The 22,206-nt window shown below is 40.7% G+C and overlaps 1 protein-coding gene across 1 annotated transcript in view; it reads right to left on the bottom strand.

Annotated features, from left to right (window-relative positions):
- The window catches only part of LOC138966924 (uncharacterized), a 30,439-nt gene extending 8,546 nt beyond the window's left edge, over window positions 1-21,893 (bottom strand). The window contains exon 1 of the mRNA XM_070339324.1: window positions 21,091-21,893. Coding sequence (XP_070195425.1) covers window positions 21,091-21,341 — 251 coding nt within the window. The 5' untranslated portion in view covers window positions 21,342-21,893. The remainder of the gene's footprint in view (window positions 1-21,090) is intronic.
- Window positions 21,894-22,206: the final 313 nt, after the last annotated feature.

A 22,206-nucleotide genomic window follows, 5' to 3' on the forward strand; every position in this document is an offset into this window, starting at 1 on the left:
ACTCATCCAACCAAGCCGCACACGAGAACAAACAATCTCTCTCTCTCTCTCTCTCTCTCTCTCTCTCTCTCTGTCTCTCTGTCTCTCTGTCTCTCTCTCTCTCTCTCTCTCTCTCTCTCTCTCTCTCTCTCTCTCTCTCTCTCTCTCTCTCTCTCTCTCTCCCTCTCACGTCAGTATAACTGTATCGGAGAAGAGAAAATGAGAAGAATAACAACTTTTTGCCACACTCTTCTCGGAACGATTGCAAGACGAACACAGAATGATGTTTGACCAGTGAAAGGAGACTTTAACAAAACGTCAAACACCTGAACAGCTATACATTCAAAGCCCTCCTGTGTGCTCAAAAAGTTGCTGTCCGTTTACTGAGTGCATGTTTGAGGGGCGTTCAATAAGACGTGGTTGTCTGAATTACACCAGGAGTTAAACTTGTCACTTACAATGCAGAGTGCAAATCAAACAGAGGGTGTGCATGACATCATTAGTTCTCGGAGCAGTGGGGATACTGGCACAGTCAAATTCATTATGGACGGACAGACAGATACTGGCTGGGAGGCAAACAGTCAGACGGACAAACAGACACACAAGGAGAGACAGAGTCAAAAACAAAACAATAATACAAACAAAAACACAAATGCCCCGAAATACAAACACGATAGCTTTGGAACACAGTCGACACTCTCAGTGGTCCGTCAGCCTAGAAATACAATGGGGCATTCAGCTCATTGATGAACAGAGCAGACGATTAGCCAGCTTTTTAAAGTTTCAATTAACCTTCATTTATAAAAGAAGCTCAGTCCTCCTAAATTATTCGCCCACAAATGTCTATGTGACATCAACATCAGCGTTCTGGCTTCACACAAAACACGCTGCACGTCATCATGGGTTGTATTGCCTATTCCGTGGGTCATCAACTAACCCAGATGCCTGGACTCGATCGTGGCACGACCTCAAGCGAGGACAAAATGCTATTTAAATGAAAAGCAAATATGAACTGTGTATAGCGCTTTGTGTCGCCCAAATTAAATACTCAACACGGTTCGAAAGTGTTTACTCGCGGCAGATTTTGACAGCAAAGCATGTTCGGAATGAAAAGGGTCTGCTTGTGTGTCGAAGGCAGAAGCAGGTGGAGAATAGCGGTTCTTCAATTTCAAGTTGAGAGGATGCGACTCATCTCTTGACAAACAACCTTACAACTTCAAAAACAACATTTGAAAAATGTAAAGGCTTTTTAGCTATATATTGATATTCCGTTTGTAAACACAAGTACTGTAAAAGAACTGTATTTAAAATGAACTGAAATAGAAACGTCTGTGTGTTTCACAAAATGGAGTGTGTGGGGTTTGCTGTGTATGGCCAAGCCTAAACTAAATCTTTTCAAGCAGATGCTTTTGAAAGTGACTCATGCAAGCACGTTCCTAGACTAATCCCTGAAAAACTAATGGTTAAAGAACGTTAAAAATCGTACAACGCTAAAATCCTGCTTACTGGGCAAACTACTATGAATGCGTACTTCTTGTTATTTCAGTTATTTTAATGAGCTTGCAGTGAACGATGGATTTTTTGGGTAAAGATATTAGACATGCATTACTTTGGAGCATACCGGCGGTCAGCCGTACTATCTTAAACTTAAATCTACCGTCTTTTCGACCGGCACGGTTGGCCTAGTGGTAAGGCGTCCGCCCCGTGATCGGGAGGTCGTGGGATCGAACCCCGTCATACCTAAGACTTTAAAATTGGCAATCTAGTGGCTGCTCCGCCTGGCGTCTGGCATTATGGGGTTAGTGCTAGGACTGGTTGGTCCGGTGTCAGAATAATGTGACTGGGTGAGACATGAAGCCTGTGCTGCGACTTCTGTCTTGTGTGTGGCGCACGTTATATGTCAAAGCAGCACCGCCCTGATATGGCCCTTCGTGGTCGGCTGGGCGTTCAGCAAACAAACGAACAAATACCGTCTTTTCAATCTCTTGTAAGTGGGAGTGAATTGTATAATTATCATACATCACACAATTAATCTTTCAAGTTTACCTTTTCTCCCAAACCCACCAACAAGAACTGGCTATCACACATTCTGTCATGATAGCTCTGCTTTACGTCTACAAAAAAGAATCTCTTTTCGAAAAGCAACACAAAAGCAGCTAATTATCACTGAATGAATATATAATCCTCAGAGAGATTCGCTGCTGCTTTCGTTAACAGGCACACGAATCAACTAGCTGTACTCCGTTTAACGACAACGAAATATCTAATATACATACTTAGTAATACAGACATATGTATGTAACGTGTAAGTAATGTTGGAAAACAAAGTTTGTTTAAAAAAATACTAGCAGTAGACTACTCCAGGAATATTGGTCGGCACACGTCCCATAATTATTTGCCTCTTGGCTAATACTTAAAGTACTGATGACGCTTCCCCGGCATATACGGCTGTAAAAATGACAAACTGCATTTCATAATCTGTAAAAAAAATTAAAAAAATTACATCAATAGCTTTACCGAGCCCATATAAAGGAAAGGGTTGCCGAGTGGTAAAGTGCACTTGCCTCGGAAGCGAGAGGTTGCGAGTTTGACCCTGGGTCGGGGTGTAAGCAATTTTCTTCCCCCTTTCCTAGCCCAGGTGCATGGTGGGTTCAAGTGCTAGTCTTTCGGATGAGACGAAAAACCGAGGTCCCTTCGTGTACACTACATTGGGGTGTGCACGTTAAAGATCCCACGTTTGACAAAAGGGTCTTTCCTGGCAAAAATGTATAGGCATAGATAAAAAAAAAAATATGTCCACCAAATACCCGTGTGACTTGGAATAATAGGCCGTGAAAAGTAAATATTCGCCGTAATGGCTTGAGATTTACTGGCCGATGTGAATGCGTGATATATTGTGTAAAAAATTCCATCTCACACGGCAGAAATTAATATGTAAAGCGCTTAGAGAACGTCAAGCGCTATATAAATCTCCCATATACATAAATAAATAAATATATAAGCAGGTCACGCAAAAGCAATTAGCAATTAGCTGTGCTGTTTATTCAGAGATGATTACGTAGAGGTTACATGCCGAGTCTCAGTGATTATCAAAAATAATGGTCGAAGTTAGCGGATCATGAAAAATGCGAGCTTTAGCGAGCTTTTTCATGGCCGCGAACTGAGACCATTATTTTTTATAATCACTGAGACGAGGTGTGTAACCTCTTTATTCCTCCTTTCTTCAGTTATTCAAAGAAAAGAGGAGTTTTTTTGCGAAAGTTTGATCGAATCCTATTCTCTCAACCAGTCAACCTGCGCAGGCGATCGATTAATGCGCGGTTATAGTTCCGTGCAAATCATTCCATTCTGTTAACACTTCTTGTCAGTTTTCCTATTTTGGGCTAAAATCAAGTACACAGATATGCTGTTATTCTGCTGTGGCGGCAAAGGCAGATATTGTGTGTTCTGTATATGTTTTGGTATCGCTCAGGATAATGTTTTTTCGTCAAATGGGACTAGCAGACGAACTTTTGCACCCGTGTTCCAACGTTAAAAACTGTATGAAGTTCAGTTTTCTGGGGAAAATAGTGTATGAAACCCCTTTATGTTGTTTAAATTGATGAGATGTGTGCATTTGGTTGCGTGTGATCTGTTTATTAAATGAAATATTGTTGAAAACTGACCGTCGGATTGCACTGAGTCTGTTGTCGAAGGAACTGAGTGAAAAGAAGGGGAACTACTCTTGTCGCTAGACAAAGTATGAGTTACTTGCCTTGGGAAATTGCTTGTGATGAACGGCTTGTTGAGCACGGCAGATGAGATTCAGAAAACAACCGAACTCATGGATTTTATATGGAGATTCATGTGTTCAGGCCTGTAGTTGTTAATTTAGATGCGGTATGTTTGTATTGTTTGCTCCAGAGATGTATACTTCGTACATTAGAGCGTTCGGAACTTTTCAGTCGCAAAAAGTAGTACCGAAACAGAACAACCTCTCAACCCATTGCACTATCGAGGATTCAGGCTGTTGCTGGGTCGTTATTTGTTTGGTTGCTGGGTCATTATCGAAAAATAACTACCCCTACAAGTTTACAGAGGTAAAGAAGCAGAGGGGGGAATAAACAGTATTATAAACCTGTTGACGCACATAAGAATCTAAAATAGCTGAAATTATGGCAGAATCTTATTTATCGCGCTATAAATGAGACCCCGTCATTGCACAATAGCTCCCCAGGAATCCGCCATGTTGACAAAAACCTTATCTGCGGTTTCTTTGCAAATGGCGCACAACGCAAACAATACAGCTCCACCTCGCCACGAGACTCAGGCATTTTTGTCTCTTTGTGAGTATGATATGATAAAATCTCCTAGCTATTGCTCATCTCTGCTTCTCCTAGCTATTGCTCATCTATAGGCTACTTGTTGTATTCGTGACCAGTAAACTGTGAAGATGTCGGGTCGGTTTAGGCGATAAACATGTGTCTTGATGCGCGTTTCATAAGGCGAGCAAAAGCACAGTCAAGTAGTGACAAAAAAAACACCGTTTCTTAATTTCTGGGAAAAGTTTAAACCAGCCCTTGCATCTTTCCTTGCAACGTTCCGCGTAACAAGACTTAGACAAGCAGACGTGCTTAAATCAGCTCGTTCATTATACTCGGACATTCATTACTCCCAGCAGGCGGAAATTGCGTACTAAGAAGAACATCCGAAGCAAAAACGAGAATTGTAAAACTTTAGAAAATAAAAACAAAGCCTCAACGAAACAAACATGCCGCGTACGCGCGAACAAGTGAGCAAGCAAATGCACGAACGAACAAACGCGCAAATTTAGAAACATGAAGCAAAAGCAGCCTTTTCCCTCAATTTAATTAGCATGGCCCACAATAGCAGGCGACCGTTTGACTTGCAATTTTGCTGTGTTCCCTCGTCAACAATACAACATTCCTGGTTCTGTGATTATTTTTACGGAGAGATTCGGCGTAAGCTGCTAAGCTCTATACTTTAGATTCCCTATCTACACTACGAGTACTGGTATATAGCTCTAGGAAACTCAACACAGGGTACCTCTCGGTGGAAGAGGGTGTGTGGGCGAGGTTTTCAGGGTGTGTCCCGAGTATCGCAGATAACGAAGACAGTTTCAAGAGCTTTTTCTAAAGCTCTGTCCCATTCTTTAAGTTGATATCACTCTCTGTTCTGACTAGACGTGCCAGGAAGATAAAATCAACAGAGTTTATTATGGGGGCGAGGACGCCCCCATTCTATACGGATAGTTTCGAGGTTGACCATGGGCAGCGCCATTTTGTTGTGAAATACGTCATCAGTTTGTGTACACAGGAAGTTGTGACATCCGTCACCCTATGGGAGGGGTGACGTCAAAATTGTTCATCTGTAGAAAGTTGTGAAATCCGTCACCCTATGGGAGGGGTGACGTCAAAATTGGTCATCACAGAGTTTGTGTAACACAGGAAGTTGTGAAATACGTCACCCTATGGGAGGGGTGACGTCAAAATTGTTCAACAAAAACATGATAAGTCGCTTTGTGCAGGGTCAACTGCAACAAACTCAAACCGAGCCATTCATACCTAGCTGTATTTGAGTGACTTATATACCCGACATTTTTATTTCTTATCTTTAGCACAGGTGTAGGAAAAATCATGAACCAAAATGTTATTTATTTTCTAATTTAACATTTTTTTTACAAATATGACCATGGTCTTTTAAACATACAGTGACATTAAACATTGTTATGTTAAAAAAAAGAAAAAAGAAAAAAAGCTTTTGTGCACAAATCAGAAAATACATTGTACATTTTACCTACAGGCCAAACCGTGAGTGTCTGTGGCAAAGCCCGACCCAGGAAATTGCACTGATCTAAATTGTCAAGAACAGGCGCTTGCATTTGGATGTGTCCAATGATAGTAGGTTTGGTTGTGATCAATCAGAATAATGTAGGAATAAAAATGTATGACAGTTTAGTATGATGACATGTAATTCACATATGCTGAAATATGATATTATACATCATGTAATATTATTATGGCTGTTGCCATGACCATGAAACCCAACAAAGGTTTAATGTAATGTAATTCAAAATACCAAAACCGAGCACCTATTAATCTCGTCTTTGCGCGTGAAGATTGAGGCCGTCTGCCAGTAGCGGTTAGGTCATACAGTGGAACCCCTCTCTAGCGACCTTTAAAATGTTGACAAAAATCGGTCCTTGTGGAGGGGGGTCCTTATAGAGGGAGGGGGGCGGAGTCAGGGGGCCACAAAGAAAGTCAGATTTAAAAAAAAAAGAAAACAGAGAAGTTTGAGTTGCTGACGACCGTTCCCTCTGAAAGCAAACTGCTTCGATTTCATGTTTGTCCTTGGTGTCCACCAGTTCTGGTGCATGTACCACCCTGGCCAAGTTTCCTCTCAAGACATCAAAGAGACCGCCCCAGTATACTCTACAGCCTCTGGGCGAACCACCTCTCATAGCTAAAACTGGGTCAATGACCCCTGGGAAGAAGGTCAGTGTCTATAAAATTTTACTCCTAGGCCTGCGGCCAGGGGGGGGGAGTATACCGGTACCATTTGAGAATCAGACCAAATGAGAATTGAACCATTTGAGAACATCCTTTTTTTTCAATCACTACATCGAAGGCCTGCGGCCCGGGGTTCACATGGGTTGGTTTGTTTGTTTGTTTCAAACCCACACCCATATACACACATTTCCCATTTAAACCATTTGTCGGCCCCCTGTCGATATTTATCGACTAAGTTCCTTGTATCACTTTGCGCTGAGGTCAAAGCATAGAGTTACGTACATTGCATTAGTATGGAGGCGTTCTAAGTAACCTAAATAACAGTGGCTCCTGGTCGACTGTTTACGAAGCAAGTTGAAGTACTTTGACTGTGTCTTTTGAACTAACGTCGCTCATATTCTGTTTAAATAAAGAACATTACAATATTCTGCCCGAGCTCTCCACTGATACAGGTCATCAATCCCTGATCAAGGAACGGCTTGTGTGATCTTCAATATTTTTTAAAAACATATGCGTGTCTAATACAGGAAACCTTATTTATTTATTTATTTATTTATTTATTTATTTATATGGGATATTTATATAGCGCTTGACGTTCTCTAAGCGCTTTACATATTAATTTCTGCCGTGTGAGATCTATGGAATTTTTTACACAATATATCACGCATTCACATCGGCCAGTAAATCTCAAGCCATTACGGCGAATAATGAATGAATACGGCGAATTATCTTCAATGAGTGATTCGTTCGGAACTAATACTGTATGTCGACCGTAACTTCGAACTTAGATTTTGATGAATTTCAGACTGTGCCCCAACACGAATGCAAGCTCGGCATTTTAGCAGCAGAGCATAGGTATGGGTACCCCCCGCGGGTTAGGGGGAAGAATTTACCCGATGCTCCCCAACATGTCGTAAGAGGCGACTAACGGATTCTGTTTCTCTTTTTACCCTTGTTAAGTGTTTCTTGTATAGAATATAGTCAATTTTTGTAAAGATTTTAGTCAAGCAGTATGTAAGAAATGTTGAGTCCTTTGTACTGGAAACTTGCATTCTCCCAGTAAGGTAATACATTGTACTACGTTGCAAGCCCCTGGAGCAAATTTTTGATTAGTGCTTTTGTGAACAAGAAACAATTGACAAGTGGCTCTATCCCATTTCCCCCCTTTTATTTCCCCGTCGCGATATAACCTTCGTGGTTGAAAACGACGTTAAACACCAAATAAAGAAAGAAAGAATAGGTATAGGTAGATGTAGTAGGGACAATGAGTAGGTCTCGCGGCCTTTTGATGTCCTCTTGTTGTATTCCAACTTGTATGTGGGTCTGTTACACATGCATGCTAGTTTTGGACTTGCGTGACAATAGTCACCCATCGTATTCATAGAGGCTTTCCTTCATTGATTGGTCACTGTCCAGTCGGTTCTTGAACTGGTTATTAGTAGTAGCCATTTTAGTACGTTTAGACAGTGAGTTCCACTCTGACAAATCGCATATCATCTGTCTTCCCGAACCACAACCATAAATAGAAAGTATATTAGGAGCACCGCCAACTTCAAACTCATTGAAGAAGTCACGCCTCAGTAAACTTATCACATTCTTCTCCGAAATTGAAGCCAGGATTCAAAGTAAGATGAGGCGACATTCTTCGAAGAAGGACAAAATAAAGGGCTTACCACCTTGTTCCAAGAACTAACCCAGCATGCACCCACTGCAGAACTGTTCGTCACTTTCAAATACACACACCAGAAACATTCTACATTATAGAAAGGGACTGCCTGTACAAACAGTAGTGCTCCGGGTGTTTTGTCACAGGTACCGTGTCGTGAGAAAAATATTGTATAGACGGCCCAACACGACCTATTTAAGAAATGTAGAGAAGACGGGACCTTTTGTAGTCTTTGATATCAATAAAAAATAAAAAATAAACGAATATTTGACGAGTAAATGTTTTGCGTGAAGTTAATTCAAGGTTTTCCGGGTATCACGGGAATTCCCAATGACACAGAAAACAAGTCGCGCAAGGCGAAAATACAATATTTAGTCAAGTAGCTGTCGAACTCACAGAATGAAACTGAACGCAATGCCATTTTTCAGCAAGACCGTATACTCGTAGCATCGTCAGTCCACCGCTCATGGCAAAGGCAGTGAAATTGACAAGAAGAGCGGGGTAGTAGTTGCGCTAAGAAGGATAGCACGCTTTTCTGTACCTCTCTTTGTTTTAACTTTCTGAGCGTGTTTTTAATCCAAACATATCATATCTATATGTTTTTGGAATCAGGAACCGACAAGGAATAAGATGAAAGTGTTTTTAAATTGATTTGGACAATTTAATTTTGATAATAATTTTTATATATTTAATTTTCAGAGCTTGTTTTTAATCCAAATATAACATATTTATATGTTTTTGGAATCAGCAAATGATGGAGAATAAGATAAACGTAAATTTGGATCGTTTTATAAATTTTTATTTTTTTTTACAATTTTCAGATTTTTAATGACCAAAGTCATTAATTAATTTTTAAGCCACCAAGCTGAAATGCAATACCGAAGTCCGGGCTTCGTCGAAGATTACTTGACCAAAATTTCAACCAATTTGGTTGAAAAATGAGGGCGTGACAGTGCCGCCTCAACTTTCACGAAAAGCCGGATATGACGTCATCAAAGACATTTATCAAAAAAATGAAAAAAACGTTCGGGGATTTCATACCCAGGAACTCTCATGTCAAATTTCATAAAGATCGGTCCAGTAGTTTAGTCTGAATCGCTCTACACACACACACACACACACAGACACACAGACACACACACACGCACATACACCACGACCCTCGTTTCGATTCCCCCTCGATGTTAAAATATTTAGTCAAAACTTGACTAAATATAAAAAGCTTAAAATAAGAATAACAGTTTGATGTTTGTTTTCTTAAATGAGATGTCCACCCACCACGAACGCTAGACTGTATCAAGAACAGAGAGAAGAATTGTGGCAGGCAGTATATTTTGACTTATAACTTTATTTGTTTGTGTCCTTTAAAAGAATAATCTTTTCATGTGCCTGTGCAGGAATCAGTTGCCTGCTTATTATTTGTTAAAATATGCTTCATTGAAGTGCCTATTGTTTGTATGGCAAGTTTTCATTGGCTTATGAAAACTGTACTCTCATTGGCAGTTTTGTAGCCAATGTTGGCTTGCAAGAATACTTTTTTCAGGTGGTAACAGCTAACAATGCAATGACACTGACAGGTGACAGCATACCAAAAATGCAGTGAGCTTAGTTCACACTAAAAAAAAGTATTCGGAAATTGAACTGTGGGCGTCCCCACTGTGATCAGAGTCTTCAGTGTCACTCACTCGAGTCATCTTTGGGATTACTCGTTCTAATACTTCATTGAAATCACTGGTGTCATTGTCTTCTCCTGATGTGTCTTCGGTGTCTTGTGAACTTTCTGACACAGCTACCCCCTTCCGGCGCAATCTTCTTGACTTGCGCTGCCTTGCTTGTTGAGGTGGAACCTCTTCCCTTGGTAGTTCTGGCTGATCTAACCTTGTTCCTAGTGGTAGGAGTAGGTTTCTATGCAGAGTTCTTTTTCTTCCTGTTCCGTTCTCTTTTTGGACTGAGTGGCTGCAGAAAGCCGAGTATTTGAAATCGCTTGGAGATACACCTGAATGGATTGTGAAAGCAATCATCAATGTTGTGGTGTCAGGATAAACTGTAGTGTGAACTAAGCTCACTGCATTTTTGGTATGCTGTCACCTGTCAGTGTCATTGCATTGTTAGCTGTTACCACCTGAAGTCAACCTGTCTGTACAAGGCTCCTTTTGCTGTTTTGGTAAGTGAGATCGTGCTAGTATGAATGCTTTATTTTAGATTATAGATTGACTTACATGAATTGAATGACAGGACTGTTGAATGAAATTGTTTTATTATAATTGTATGCTAGTTTAGTTAGTTCAGTTTGAATGCTTTGGAATTCAGTTGGAAAGAAGGAATGTGAACATAAACTAGTTTGGAGCCAGCTTCTTTATTTTTGATGGCGTTCATGTTGTTCATAAGTTACTTTCTATTTGAATAATGTGTCTAGGGAAATGTCATTCTCAATAGCTGCTTGTGTAATACCTGAGTTTGATACTTATGTTCATTGTCTACATATATGATGTGCACATAGTAATAGTTGATGTAATACTTGTAGGTTATACCCTGGCCAGACTGAGGAGTGAAAAACCCTCATAACTACGACTACAGTATTTTTGAGGTATGCGATATTTATTATTGCGGTGTGACATTCTTTATTTAAGAATGGAGTTCATGTTAAATTATTCTCAGCATGTCAGATTCACATGTTGATGTTGTAAATTGGTTGCATTGTATACATATAATATTTACGTGTATGCCATTTTGTATGATTTCTCAGTGAAGCAATGTTGCTGAACTAAATGGAATATTTGATGTATATGTATACTTGTGAGAGCCGTAAATTGTTTTAATGTTAATGTGAATCAAATGAGGTAAACTATTTTATTGATTTACAATCTTAGAACTTTATTGTACTGGAACACCATGTTTTCATTATTTTATTTACATGTGTTTCAGGGTTTTTCCATGCGATTCTTTATGGTGAATAAAAAGCGAAGTCGGATTACCACACCGCCTTGTCCGAGTGCGAGACGGTTACAGAATGACAGAGAGAGGCCTGAGAAAACAGCGTAAATAAAGCACACGTCAAGTGTCCCATCAAACGAGCCAACAAAGAGAGAGAGAGAGAGAGAGAGAGAGAGAGAGAGAGAGAGAGAGAGAGAGAGAGAGAGAGAGAGAGAGAGAGAGAGAGAGAGAGAGAGGGAGAGAGGAAGATGCCATTGTCTCCAAGGAATAGATTAAATCACTTAAGGTCGACAAGTGAGACAAGAAAGACGAAATACAGCTTGCCATGTTCTGCTTCTCCACCAGTTTCAACCCTTTAAAAAAAAATGTTAAAACTCTACACAGAATTCCTGTCCAATATAAGCGTCGTACTGAAACACCAACGCCCTATTCTAAAAACAAACAAATTGATAAAAAGGTCATTTTAAAAAGCCCTATTTCCGTCATGAATCCTCCCAGGATGAAAATAATCACGTACGTTACACGTGACAATTGCATAGCTAGGTAGTGACACGGTCGCTATGAGCCTAATCTTCAGACAAAAGGAGAGTGTTTGCGCCGAGAACTGAACGAAAGGGAGTTGTCATCCCCCCCGACAAACTGTGTTTACCTTCAGGTAGATGAATGCCTGTTGTATAGTGCAAACCCCTGGGGCATTCCAAATATTCGGTGATACCATGTGAGGAGTCTTGTATACTGTAACTATGATTAATGTCCTGCTATGTTAAAAAATAGTAGAGGGAGAAAAAACAGTGCAACATTTAAATGCGTCTATTACAAAAGAGTTCATATGTAATACGAAAGAAAAAGCTAACTGATGTGTTAGCTAGAGAAGCTTGAGATGTTCGCAAGTAAACAAGTTAGGTTCCTCGGAATTCTTGCGATTGCAGTCGAAATGTTTATCTGTTTGTTTGTTCGTTTCCTTGTTTTATTTGTTTGTTTCTTTGTGTTTCTTTGTGTTTGTTTTGTATTTCAAAACCAACAGCACGTAGCATAATTTAGTACGTGCCCGTCTTTAAATGTTTGACACGTTTGCCCTGAACTTTGTAAGAGAGTTATTTACGTCTTTACTTACGTTTGAAATAAAGTGTTGTGTATTTCGCTAGAGGAGAACAGATGACAAAACTCAACACAACTGACAGGAGTTCAGGAATGGGACTTGTAACGACTTGCCTGCTAGAAGGTGACATCAGGCCGATTAACAAAGAAAGGCGAAACGGCCTTATTGTACAAATGCCTCAAATTATCTACCTACAGGCTAAATATGTCACAACCTTGTTGTAGTGTCAAACGTTTTGTGTTTCGTACATTTTATGATCATCCAGTAGCACATTTGTCATTTTCAAGTAGTGGGACATGGTCATATTCTTGATATTTTTAATATGATACCTTATGAGGGCTCTGTGTTTGGAAATGTTTGGAAGAGATTCACCACTGCAGAATGCGCCTAAACATGAGTAATTTGAATTCTGACCTGTGTAAACGCCACTTACAGGGAAAACCACAGTGCGCTTGCGGCTACCTGAACGAAACAGCTGACCATTATTTGACACATTGTCCTTTGTACGTAGATGCTCGCCTGTGTACAATAAACGCACTTCCTGTAAATTACAGACATGTTGAAATATTGTTAAATGGTAGCGAAAACCTTTCTCTTTGCACCAACAAGCTTATTTTTGAAAGTGTCCAATCGTTTATCCATGAATCTGGTCGTTTTTGTTGATTTGACTCAGTACCCATATTCATGCCAACAACCCTTATTTTATATGCATTTTTCAAATATATATTTAGCGAGCTACTGCTTATTTGCCACAGGATTATGGTTTGTAATGAACTATGTATATTCTCTTTTGTATGCGCTAACCACCTTCATCTTTTATATGTACCTACCGTTCTTTCCTCCCACCTCCACCTTCCCCCCTCTTCCTCCTGCTAGCTTTTTCTTATTCTTTCTGATTTGCTTTAACTATGCTTTTCATCTAGAAATTTATAAGTAATGCTTGTCCGACATCATATTTGTGTTATTTTCCAACTACGTATGGCGCGCAATATAAGCGTTTGCTTGAGTTCGTGTCCCTATTGTTTATCGTTGTATTATTGTACCATGTTTGATTTAATAAAACATTGTTTAAACCAAATGTTTATTTCAGTCTGTATTAAACTATCTGACAGGCTTGACAACAACACTATTGAGAGGACTGGTTGTGATCGAGCGCCGGGGAGAAGCAAAAGAGCGGAGAAGAGAGACGGGTAAATATAAACTGAAGAGAAATAGGGGTCCGGGGGGGGGGGGGGGGGGGGGGAGAAGATGGAAGATGCTCTTGCATGGGATTTTTTGTTTTGTTTGTTTGCTTAACGCCCACCCGACCACGAAGGGCCATATCAGGGCGGTGCTGCTTTGACATATATAACGTGCGCCACACACAAGACAGAAGTCGCAGCACAGGCTTCATGTCTTACCCAGTCACATTATTCTGACACCGGACCAACCAGTCCTAGCACTAACCCCATAATGCCAGACGCCAGGCGGAGCAGCCACTAGATTGCCAATTTTAAAGTCTTAGGTATGACCCGGCCGGGGTTCGAACCCACGACCTCCCGATCACGGGGCGGACGCCTTACCACTAGGCCAACCGTGCCGGTTTTGCATGGGATAACACCTTCCTTAATTCAGCTGGACACATACCAATCAATATCTACAATCCGGAAGCTTTCGTGCAGAGTGGGAATTGATTCATGAATCAATTTTGTTCAAAAGCCGCTAGTTTCAATCTGCTTTGTTAATTCATCAAAAATTCCAACTCTGTACAGGAAGAATTCAGTCAGGATGTTGATTTTTGGTTCAATGGAGGAATAATCTTCCGCCGTGAAAAATATAGGCAAATCTGAGAAAGTGGGCCGAATCGTTAGTTCGTGAAGGATTGTGACTTAAATGCCTATGAGCCTGCAGGGCTCCCCACGGACGCCTCACCTAGAGGGTCCCGGGACCCCTACTTTGAATTTTTAGAGGGTCCATGGACCCCTTCATCAGAGTTTTATAGGGTCCCAAAACTCCAGGGGCCCCATTCCTCTAGTGTACTGCTAACACTTTGCGATGACGAGTAGTGTATTATGATGAGTCCTTTTTAATTGGAATATTCCAGACATTTCAACAACAACAACACGCACACAGACACACGCACGTCCGCAAGCATGACATTGGTACTTGCACTTAGCTGACGACTGCCGTCTGAAAATCAGTGTCACCTACGGTACGCACGAATACGTAAATTTAGTGCGTCCCGGGACCCGCTTTTTTATGTTTAGTGCGTCCCGGGACTCCCTCGATACATTTCTAGTACGCGTTTTCGGCTTCTAGTGTGTATTTATAGGACGCAGGGACGCACTGTTTGGGGAGCTCTGAGCCCAAACTAGAGTTGCAAGGTCCTGTGTTTACCACACAGAAAGCCTGATTGAAGGATTGCGACCTTGTTTCTTTAACCGTGGGCAGGGCCACATGCATTATGAATTATTCACGTCTCCTTGGTTTTAACGCGTCTGCACCAGTCGGGTAATGTGTTTTCTCTCTCGAAAGTCAGTTAACAATCAGCAATTTTTTTGCGATTGAATTTGTTCTGAATGAATTTGTATAGCTTGTTTCGTAAATTATGTTGTCAGCGAACTTTTGCAGCTTGTTTCATAATTTGTTCTCTGCGAACTTTTGCAGCTTGTTGTATAAATAATGTTGTCATAGAACTTTTGCAGCTCGTTTTACAAATTATGTTCTCGGCGAAATTTAGAAGCTCGTTTCATAAATTATGTTCTCAGCGAACTTTAGAAGCGCAGCTCGCTTCATTAATTATGTTCACAGCGAACTCAGTTTTGAAGCTCGTTTCATCAATTATTTTCACAGCGAACTTTTGAAGCTCGTTTCATTTAATTATGTTCCCAGCGAACTTTTGAAGCTCGTTACATAAAATAAGTATGTTCCCAGCGAACTTTTGAAGCACGGTTTAAAAATAATGTAATGAAAAACGAGTAGGTCAGGACAAGAAGACGTTTTTATTCTACTGAGATTAAAGGCTGACATAGTCCTATTTAATTAGTTTAATTACTTCCATGGCTTTTCCCATCGTTGCGGGGATGTATAAATTAAACTTCCTGCAAAGTTTTAGGTTTGAAGTCCTTACCAATTACGAGAAATAATTAATTCTTTATTGCATTGTTTAGCAACAGTTCTCCAGGACTTGGGCTATTTTTAGACCGTTGACGTCACTTCGTAAACCAAAGATGGCGTTTGAGACTGTTCTGTTTACATTCGACACTATCAACACCACTTTGCAATACTGAAATAATTTTTTCTGTGTTCGAAAGCTACAGCCAATCGTTATTATATCCCCTTAGGTACAGTTTTATAACATTATTGGCACATGTAAACAATATGAATTAATTAATGAACGCAACGAATATGGCAGCCTTTAAATTTATTGTGGGTGGAATGTCGTAGTGGTAGGATATTGCTTTTTCTTTTGATGTTGATGCTGCTGCTTATGGTGGAGATGTTGGTGGTCGCTACAGTAGAGGTAGGGTACGGGGATGATATTGGTGATGGTATCTACAAAGAACAAGAAGAGCAAACGCTCGATCGAGTCACTTTCGCAGTTCTGAATATTATATGAGGCATCAGATGGACAGGAAGAAATTGCTATTCACAACACAATGAGTCACGTTCACATAAAATTTGAGCCCGGTCACTTTTATAGTTTCCGAGAAAAGCCCAACGTTAAGTTGTGTGTTGCCGAACAGAAAAGGCTAGTTATCTCCCTTGTTTTTCTGATAACGTTCGTAAAAGGCTACAGATGTAAATACTTTGATGTAAAGAATAATCCTACAAAGTTTCAATCACATCCGATGAACTTTGTCAAAGATATAAAATGTCTAATTTTTCCTTTGACGCTGACCTGTGACCTTGAAAAAGGTCAAAGGTCAACGAAACCATCGTTAAAGTGTAGAGGTCATTGGAGGTCACGACTAAACAAAATATGAGCCCGATCGCTTTGATAGTTTCCGAGAAAAGTCCAACGTTAAGGTGGTGTCTACGGACGGCCGGCCGGACAGACTAACACTGACCGATTACATAGAGTCACTTTTTCTCAAGTGACTCAAAAATGATATCTTTCGAACTTAGTGGGCGCAGGCATCATTTGTTTTGGCTTTTGCCTTTTTTGTTCTTTTTCGTTTTGTTGTTGTTGTTGCTGTTAATAAGTAACCCATGCAACAGACACTTTCACATAACGTTTATAAAAGCATAGGGTGAAAAGTTGATACGTGTTTGTCACAATATTTGTCACGGTTAATCCATTCTGGTGCGAACTTGAAAGTAAAAAGCTCATACCAGGAACGGATTCAACGCTGTCTCCAAAAGAACGCAGGTCATATTCAACCATACGCTGATTCCAAATGAAAACAATCATTACGGTTGACATACCGGTGGCGGCCCACTTGGAACACTGACAACAACGCGTTTCATTACATGAAAAAGTACATCGGCGTCTTAACCTCGGATTAGCGTCAAATCTAGGCCAATTATAGCGACGCCTAGTCTAGAGGTCTCCCTAAAAGTCGTTAGAAGGCTGATCCGCAGGATTAGACATTTCAATGCATGTTTTGGTGGGTTTTTTATTTGTGTGTGGCTGCCTCCTCGCCTGCAAAGGTGTGTAGGCCTACTCCACAGGATTTATAGACAGATCGGTGTAGGTTTATTTGTGTGTGTGTGTGTGTGTGTGTGTGTGTGTGTGTGTGTGTGTGTGTGTATGTGTGTGTATGTGTGTGTGTGTGTGTCTGTCTGTGCGTGCGTACGTGCGTGCGTGCGTGTGTTTGTTTTCTCTCCATTAAATGATTAAAGATAAAATGTCATAAAATGATTAAAATAATAATAATAATAATAATAATAATAAATGAGCATTTATATAGCGCAACATCATAACTTTACAATTATGCTCTTTGCGCTTGACACATTTAAAATTAAAACACAGTTATACAAGCATTTACATCTACATTCATAGTCAACAACGCTTAATTAAAGGCGAAAGCATGGGCTGCGTTTTGCTGCTTGAAAAGTCAGCTTCGAACCAAGACAAAGTCGGTCTGCAATCAAGCACAGTCAACGTACTGTAAGGGTAAGCAGTGATAAACTAAGCGAAAAATCGATCAACTGAGCGCTGATAGCGTTTTTGAAAGTGTGCCATACGTTCTGTAAAGTCTCCAACCCAATTCACGAGTCAGAAAGATAAATAGCGACCCCATGATGGTCCCCATGCTAAGTAGCAGGCTATTCCAAGCAGTGAATCAGGATGACGAACTAGGAAGAAAGGACAGGGAAGTTGACATGAGGAACAGTGTAGTGTAGGAGGAGTGACTAGGGTTATTTGGGGTTATTTGCTTTGCGTGCTTATCATGAATCGATATATTGACAGTTCAAGGATTTTTGTTCAAGTAAAGTAAAGATAACAGATTTCAAGTGTGCCCTGGCACGTGAAGCGCGGTAACTATTTCTTGTACAGGAACCGCGGTCGCATGCGTCATGGACCAGACTTCTTGTTTGCACGTGGCAGCGACATGGCTTGCCTTAAAACGTTTTGGTTACATAATTATTGACCAAATATTCCCGATGTAGGGAGCTGACCTCTCGTTAGTTGAATTCTTATTTCATGATCATATCCGGAGCATTTTTAACAAACTCCGCGTCTACAAAGCGTTTTACAAAACAACCAGTTTTGTGTGTGCTTTTTTTCTGTCCTTCTTTATTTGCTTTTCTCTCTCCATTCTTTCTGTCTTTTTATGCTGGTTATCTATTTCTTCAGGACATGATTATTACTCATTGTCAGTATTCTGTCATTTTTTCCCCGGCGCTTTGTCATCAGAGAAACCTTTTGATCCACGTCGCTTTGATGATAAGGATGGGCTCGCCGAGACAACCGGCCACGCAGAAAGTAACATGGGTAAATATTTGACCAGGAGAATTAAATCAATACTCCAAACGTGCGTCCAATACAACATCCGTTTGTGTAAATATGGGCTTGTGCCATGGCAAGTTTCTTTCTTTTAGCTGAACGGCTGCCTTATCAGTCTCGACGAACAGCCTTTCATTAAAACGACTCCATACCCGGCCGCCTCTGTTTGTTCAGCATATCAACATGGTCACAATGACACTGAGAACTCGTTTCTACATCTTTTCTTTGTCCCTATCCCACACGAGCCAACCGGTTGTCAAGCCTCTCCGACAAAATATCAAGCATCCTCCAGGAAAAGACAAGATCATTTTAATTTAACGTTCGAAACAGCAGCGCATTTTATTTACACGGTCAACACTTATGACTGGTGGCACCGAGACAAGCAGTCTTGGTGGTTGATGCACACGCAAACTCAAGCAGGAAGCAGACGACACCATCCTCAAATTGAGTTCGGTTCATTCTCTCCCTGACAGAACGCTACAGTCCTACGCGAATCTATCAAAACAACAAGTCGCGTAAGGCGAAAATACAACATTTAGTCAAGCTCAGTCGAACTCACAGAATGAAACTGAACGCATTGCATTTTTTCCGCAAGACCGTACACTCGTAGCATCGTCTGTCCACCGCTCGTGGCAAAGGCAGTGAAATTAACAATCCAGAAAAGCGGGATAGCGGTTGCGCTGAGGAGGATAGCACGCTTTTCTATATCTCTATTCTTTTTAACTCTCTGAACGTGTTTTTAATCCAAACATATCATATCTATATGTTTTTGGAATCAGGAACGGACAAGGAATAAGATGAAATTGTTTTTAACTCGATTTCGGAAATTTAATTTTGATCATAATTTTTATAATTTTAATTTTCAGAGCTTGTTTTTAATCCGAATATAACATATTTATATGTGTTTGGAATCAGAAAATTATGAGGTATACGATAAACGTAGTTTTGGATCGTTTTATAAAAAAAAATTTTAATTACAATTTTCAGATTTTTAATGACCAAAGTCATTAATTGGGGTGTTGCAGGTAGCTCTGTCTCCTCCTTGGGGATGAAGCTACCAGGGGAAGGGATTGTGAGGTGCGGGTAGAGGGGTAGCCCTCCTGGTGCTCCCCCTTGGACCTCCCTAGTCTAGGACCCTGGGTCTTCGCGAGGTGGCCTTTGTGGCGTAATCCCTCCGGACTAGCATAACGTTTCCCTATCCCAAGACCGACCGTGCGTGGTCTATGACCACATCCTCTACGAGGTGACCCTATCAACTAGGCAGCGCAAGCCCCTAGGCGAAACACGGCGGATCTAGAGGAGAGAACCTCGATAAAAAACCTGAGCTGCCATGAAGACGGAGCATGTTGGCTGAGGACAGCGGGCAGACCTCCTGTGCCGACACCTATCTACAGGAGAAAACCAGGCATGCACGCATCAAACCCAACATGGCCATTAATTAATGTTTAAGCCTCCAAGCTGAAATGCAATACCAAAGTCCGGCCTTCGTCGAAGATTGCTTGGCCAAAATTTCAATCAATTTGATTGAAAAATGAGGGTGTGACAGTGCCGCCTCAACTTTTACAAAATGCCGGATATGACGTCATCAAAGACATTTATAAAAAAAAATGAAAAAAATGTCTGGGGATATCATACCCAGAAACTCTCATGAAAAATTTCATAAAGATCGGTCCAGTAGTTTAGTCTGAATCGCTCTACACACACACACACACACACACACACACACAAACACACACACCACGACCCTCGTCTCGATTCCCCCCTCTATGTTAAAAACATTTAGTCAAAACTTGACTAAATGTAAAAATAGAGAGTTATCTCCCATAATTACGGTTTTCGCGAGCATTGATCTAAATTTGAGATCAGTGTTCGCGAGACGAAAATGATTGCAGATTGGCCGACTTCGACTTCGTTCTGTTCTTCACAGTTATGATAAAGACATCGTTCTAAGGTCAAAACAAGTCGAAATTTTGGGAATGCTGCCGGAAGGAGACCGTAATATATGGTTTCATCACTAGCACTGTCAACTGGTTACAGAAAAAATCGTCTGCTCCAGTGAGTGCCGAAACCAAACGGTTGATTATCACGTGACACTTTTGCCATATATATTTAGAGTTGTTTGCACAGTAAATACAGCCGCGAAAAATAGCTCGCTTGAAACTGTCTTACATATCAATTCCTTTGTAATTTAAATATTACAAAACACCATGAAAAATCATTATTGACGATCGCGAATCTGCTTATATCAATAATACATTACAAAAAGCTCTAAATATGTAAACAAATCGGTTTCCTTGCCAGACAAGGAAACTCAAGGCATCCTGTCAGGGAGAGAATGAGCCGATCGACTCATTTTGACCTGAGTTCAGGATGCAGACGACACGCGCTTGCGGCCAAAAAAGAACATGCTTTTTGGTGGGTAACCAGGGACAATAATTGGAAATCGATAGATAAACAACGATAAACACGGTGACACTCCTTAATCACAGGGAGAGGCAAAGAGTGGAACAAAGACCCCGATAAAGAGAAAGTTGGGAGAAAATTACTGTATCGATCTTGTCAAACTCAGCTGATAGTTACGACTGGTGTCAGGGTAAACATAATATACATAGTCACAATGAAATTTTTGTTTAATGATGTAAAGGTGCACAAAAATATCTTTTATCTCTATGAACTATTTTTCAAGCTGTGTGTGTGTGTGTGTGTGTGTGTGTGTGTGTGTGTGTGTGTGTTTGTGGTGTGTGGTGTGTGTGTCACAGTGTGTACGCACGTTCTAAAAAGAGGTTTGGGAGGGGAGGTAGATAGACAAAAGACGTCAGATACGAAAATACGGCTGAGAACAAGAGGCTGACAAGTGACATATCTGACATCATTCGTATTGGATAACATGATAACTTCAAAAGACGACAAAATGAGAAGTTTGAAATAAACAATTAAAAAAAAATCACTATTTCATAAATGGATTACTCACATGTCATACCCATGGTTGGCGACCCCCGACACTCCAATCTCGGTCCTGCTCTCTTCTGCTAACACCCCCCCATCGCGAAGTATCAGCTGTCGATCGCTCAAGTCGCTCGAATCACTATCCCGACGTGTCAGTGTGTTCGTCTGTGTGTTTTCTTTGTTCTGTGAACGTTCGCTACTCATAGAACTTTCTCGACTGTGAGAAGTGGAATTTGACCCGTTGGACAGAGATTCTCCGCCATAAAAATCAGCCATTTTCACTCTTAACCACAAATATTCCACGAATCCAGAAAGTGTCGTCTGCTCAGTTAGTGGCAGTTCACAAGAATCAATCGCTTCACACTCACAGAATCAAATCGATTCGAAAAGTCAAGCCGTCAGCGTTGCGTTGTGCTGAAAAACCACCTGATATCCTCCAGGTACAAGCCTTACAAAAACACTGAATGAAAATATTCACAACTTTACTGGAGGGACCCCAGCGTTTTGTTGAAATTCCTCACTACCACCTTTTTACTGAGCACTCGTGGGCAATCCCTTCAGAATTCACATTTTATGACGTGGTTCGGTGAATCCTGGATGGAAGAGTTCAAAATGGGGCTTAAAAAGGGGATGACAGGGTCGTTGTGAATCGCAGTACATGTACTAAAAAATAATCCAGAATTCATTTAATTTCAACTGAACATATTCATGTAATGCCCCAAATTTTAAGGCACAGAATAAGTTTTGGGTTGAGAAAAAAGCTGGGAGCGTTCGATAAATGATTAAATCAATTTTTGATAACACTCGGTTCCCTCCAACCTGACACTGTAGAAAGTACCCTACAACTAACGTGTCTAAGTCAATCGTCCCACCCCTGCAGAGATTCATTCGGGTTGGCCCAAGTACACGCCCACTCGGAGAAGTCTATTCAAAATAAAGTCGTACGTGTATTATGTTAGTCTACGTCATGAACTCTGCAGGTACTGGGTCAGGTATGAATTTTGCTTAAAAAAAAAGCACGAAAGAAATGCCACAATAATGACCATATAGCTTTTCTCCTTGAGAAATAGTGTGATTACAAAAAACTGCAAACTAGTCTTTCACAAACAGCCCCGGGTATTCAGCATTCCAGGGAGATGTT

This window comes from Littorina saxatilis, linkage group LG5 (genome assembly GCF_037325665.1).
Source record: "Littorina saxatilis isolate snail1 linkage group LG5, US_GU_Lsax_2.0, whole genome shotgun sequence".
Lineage (NCBI taxonomy): Eukaryota > Metazoa > Mollusca > Gastropoda > Littorinimorpha > Littorinidae > Littorina > Littorina saxatilis.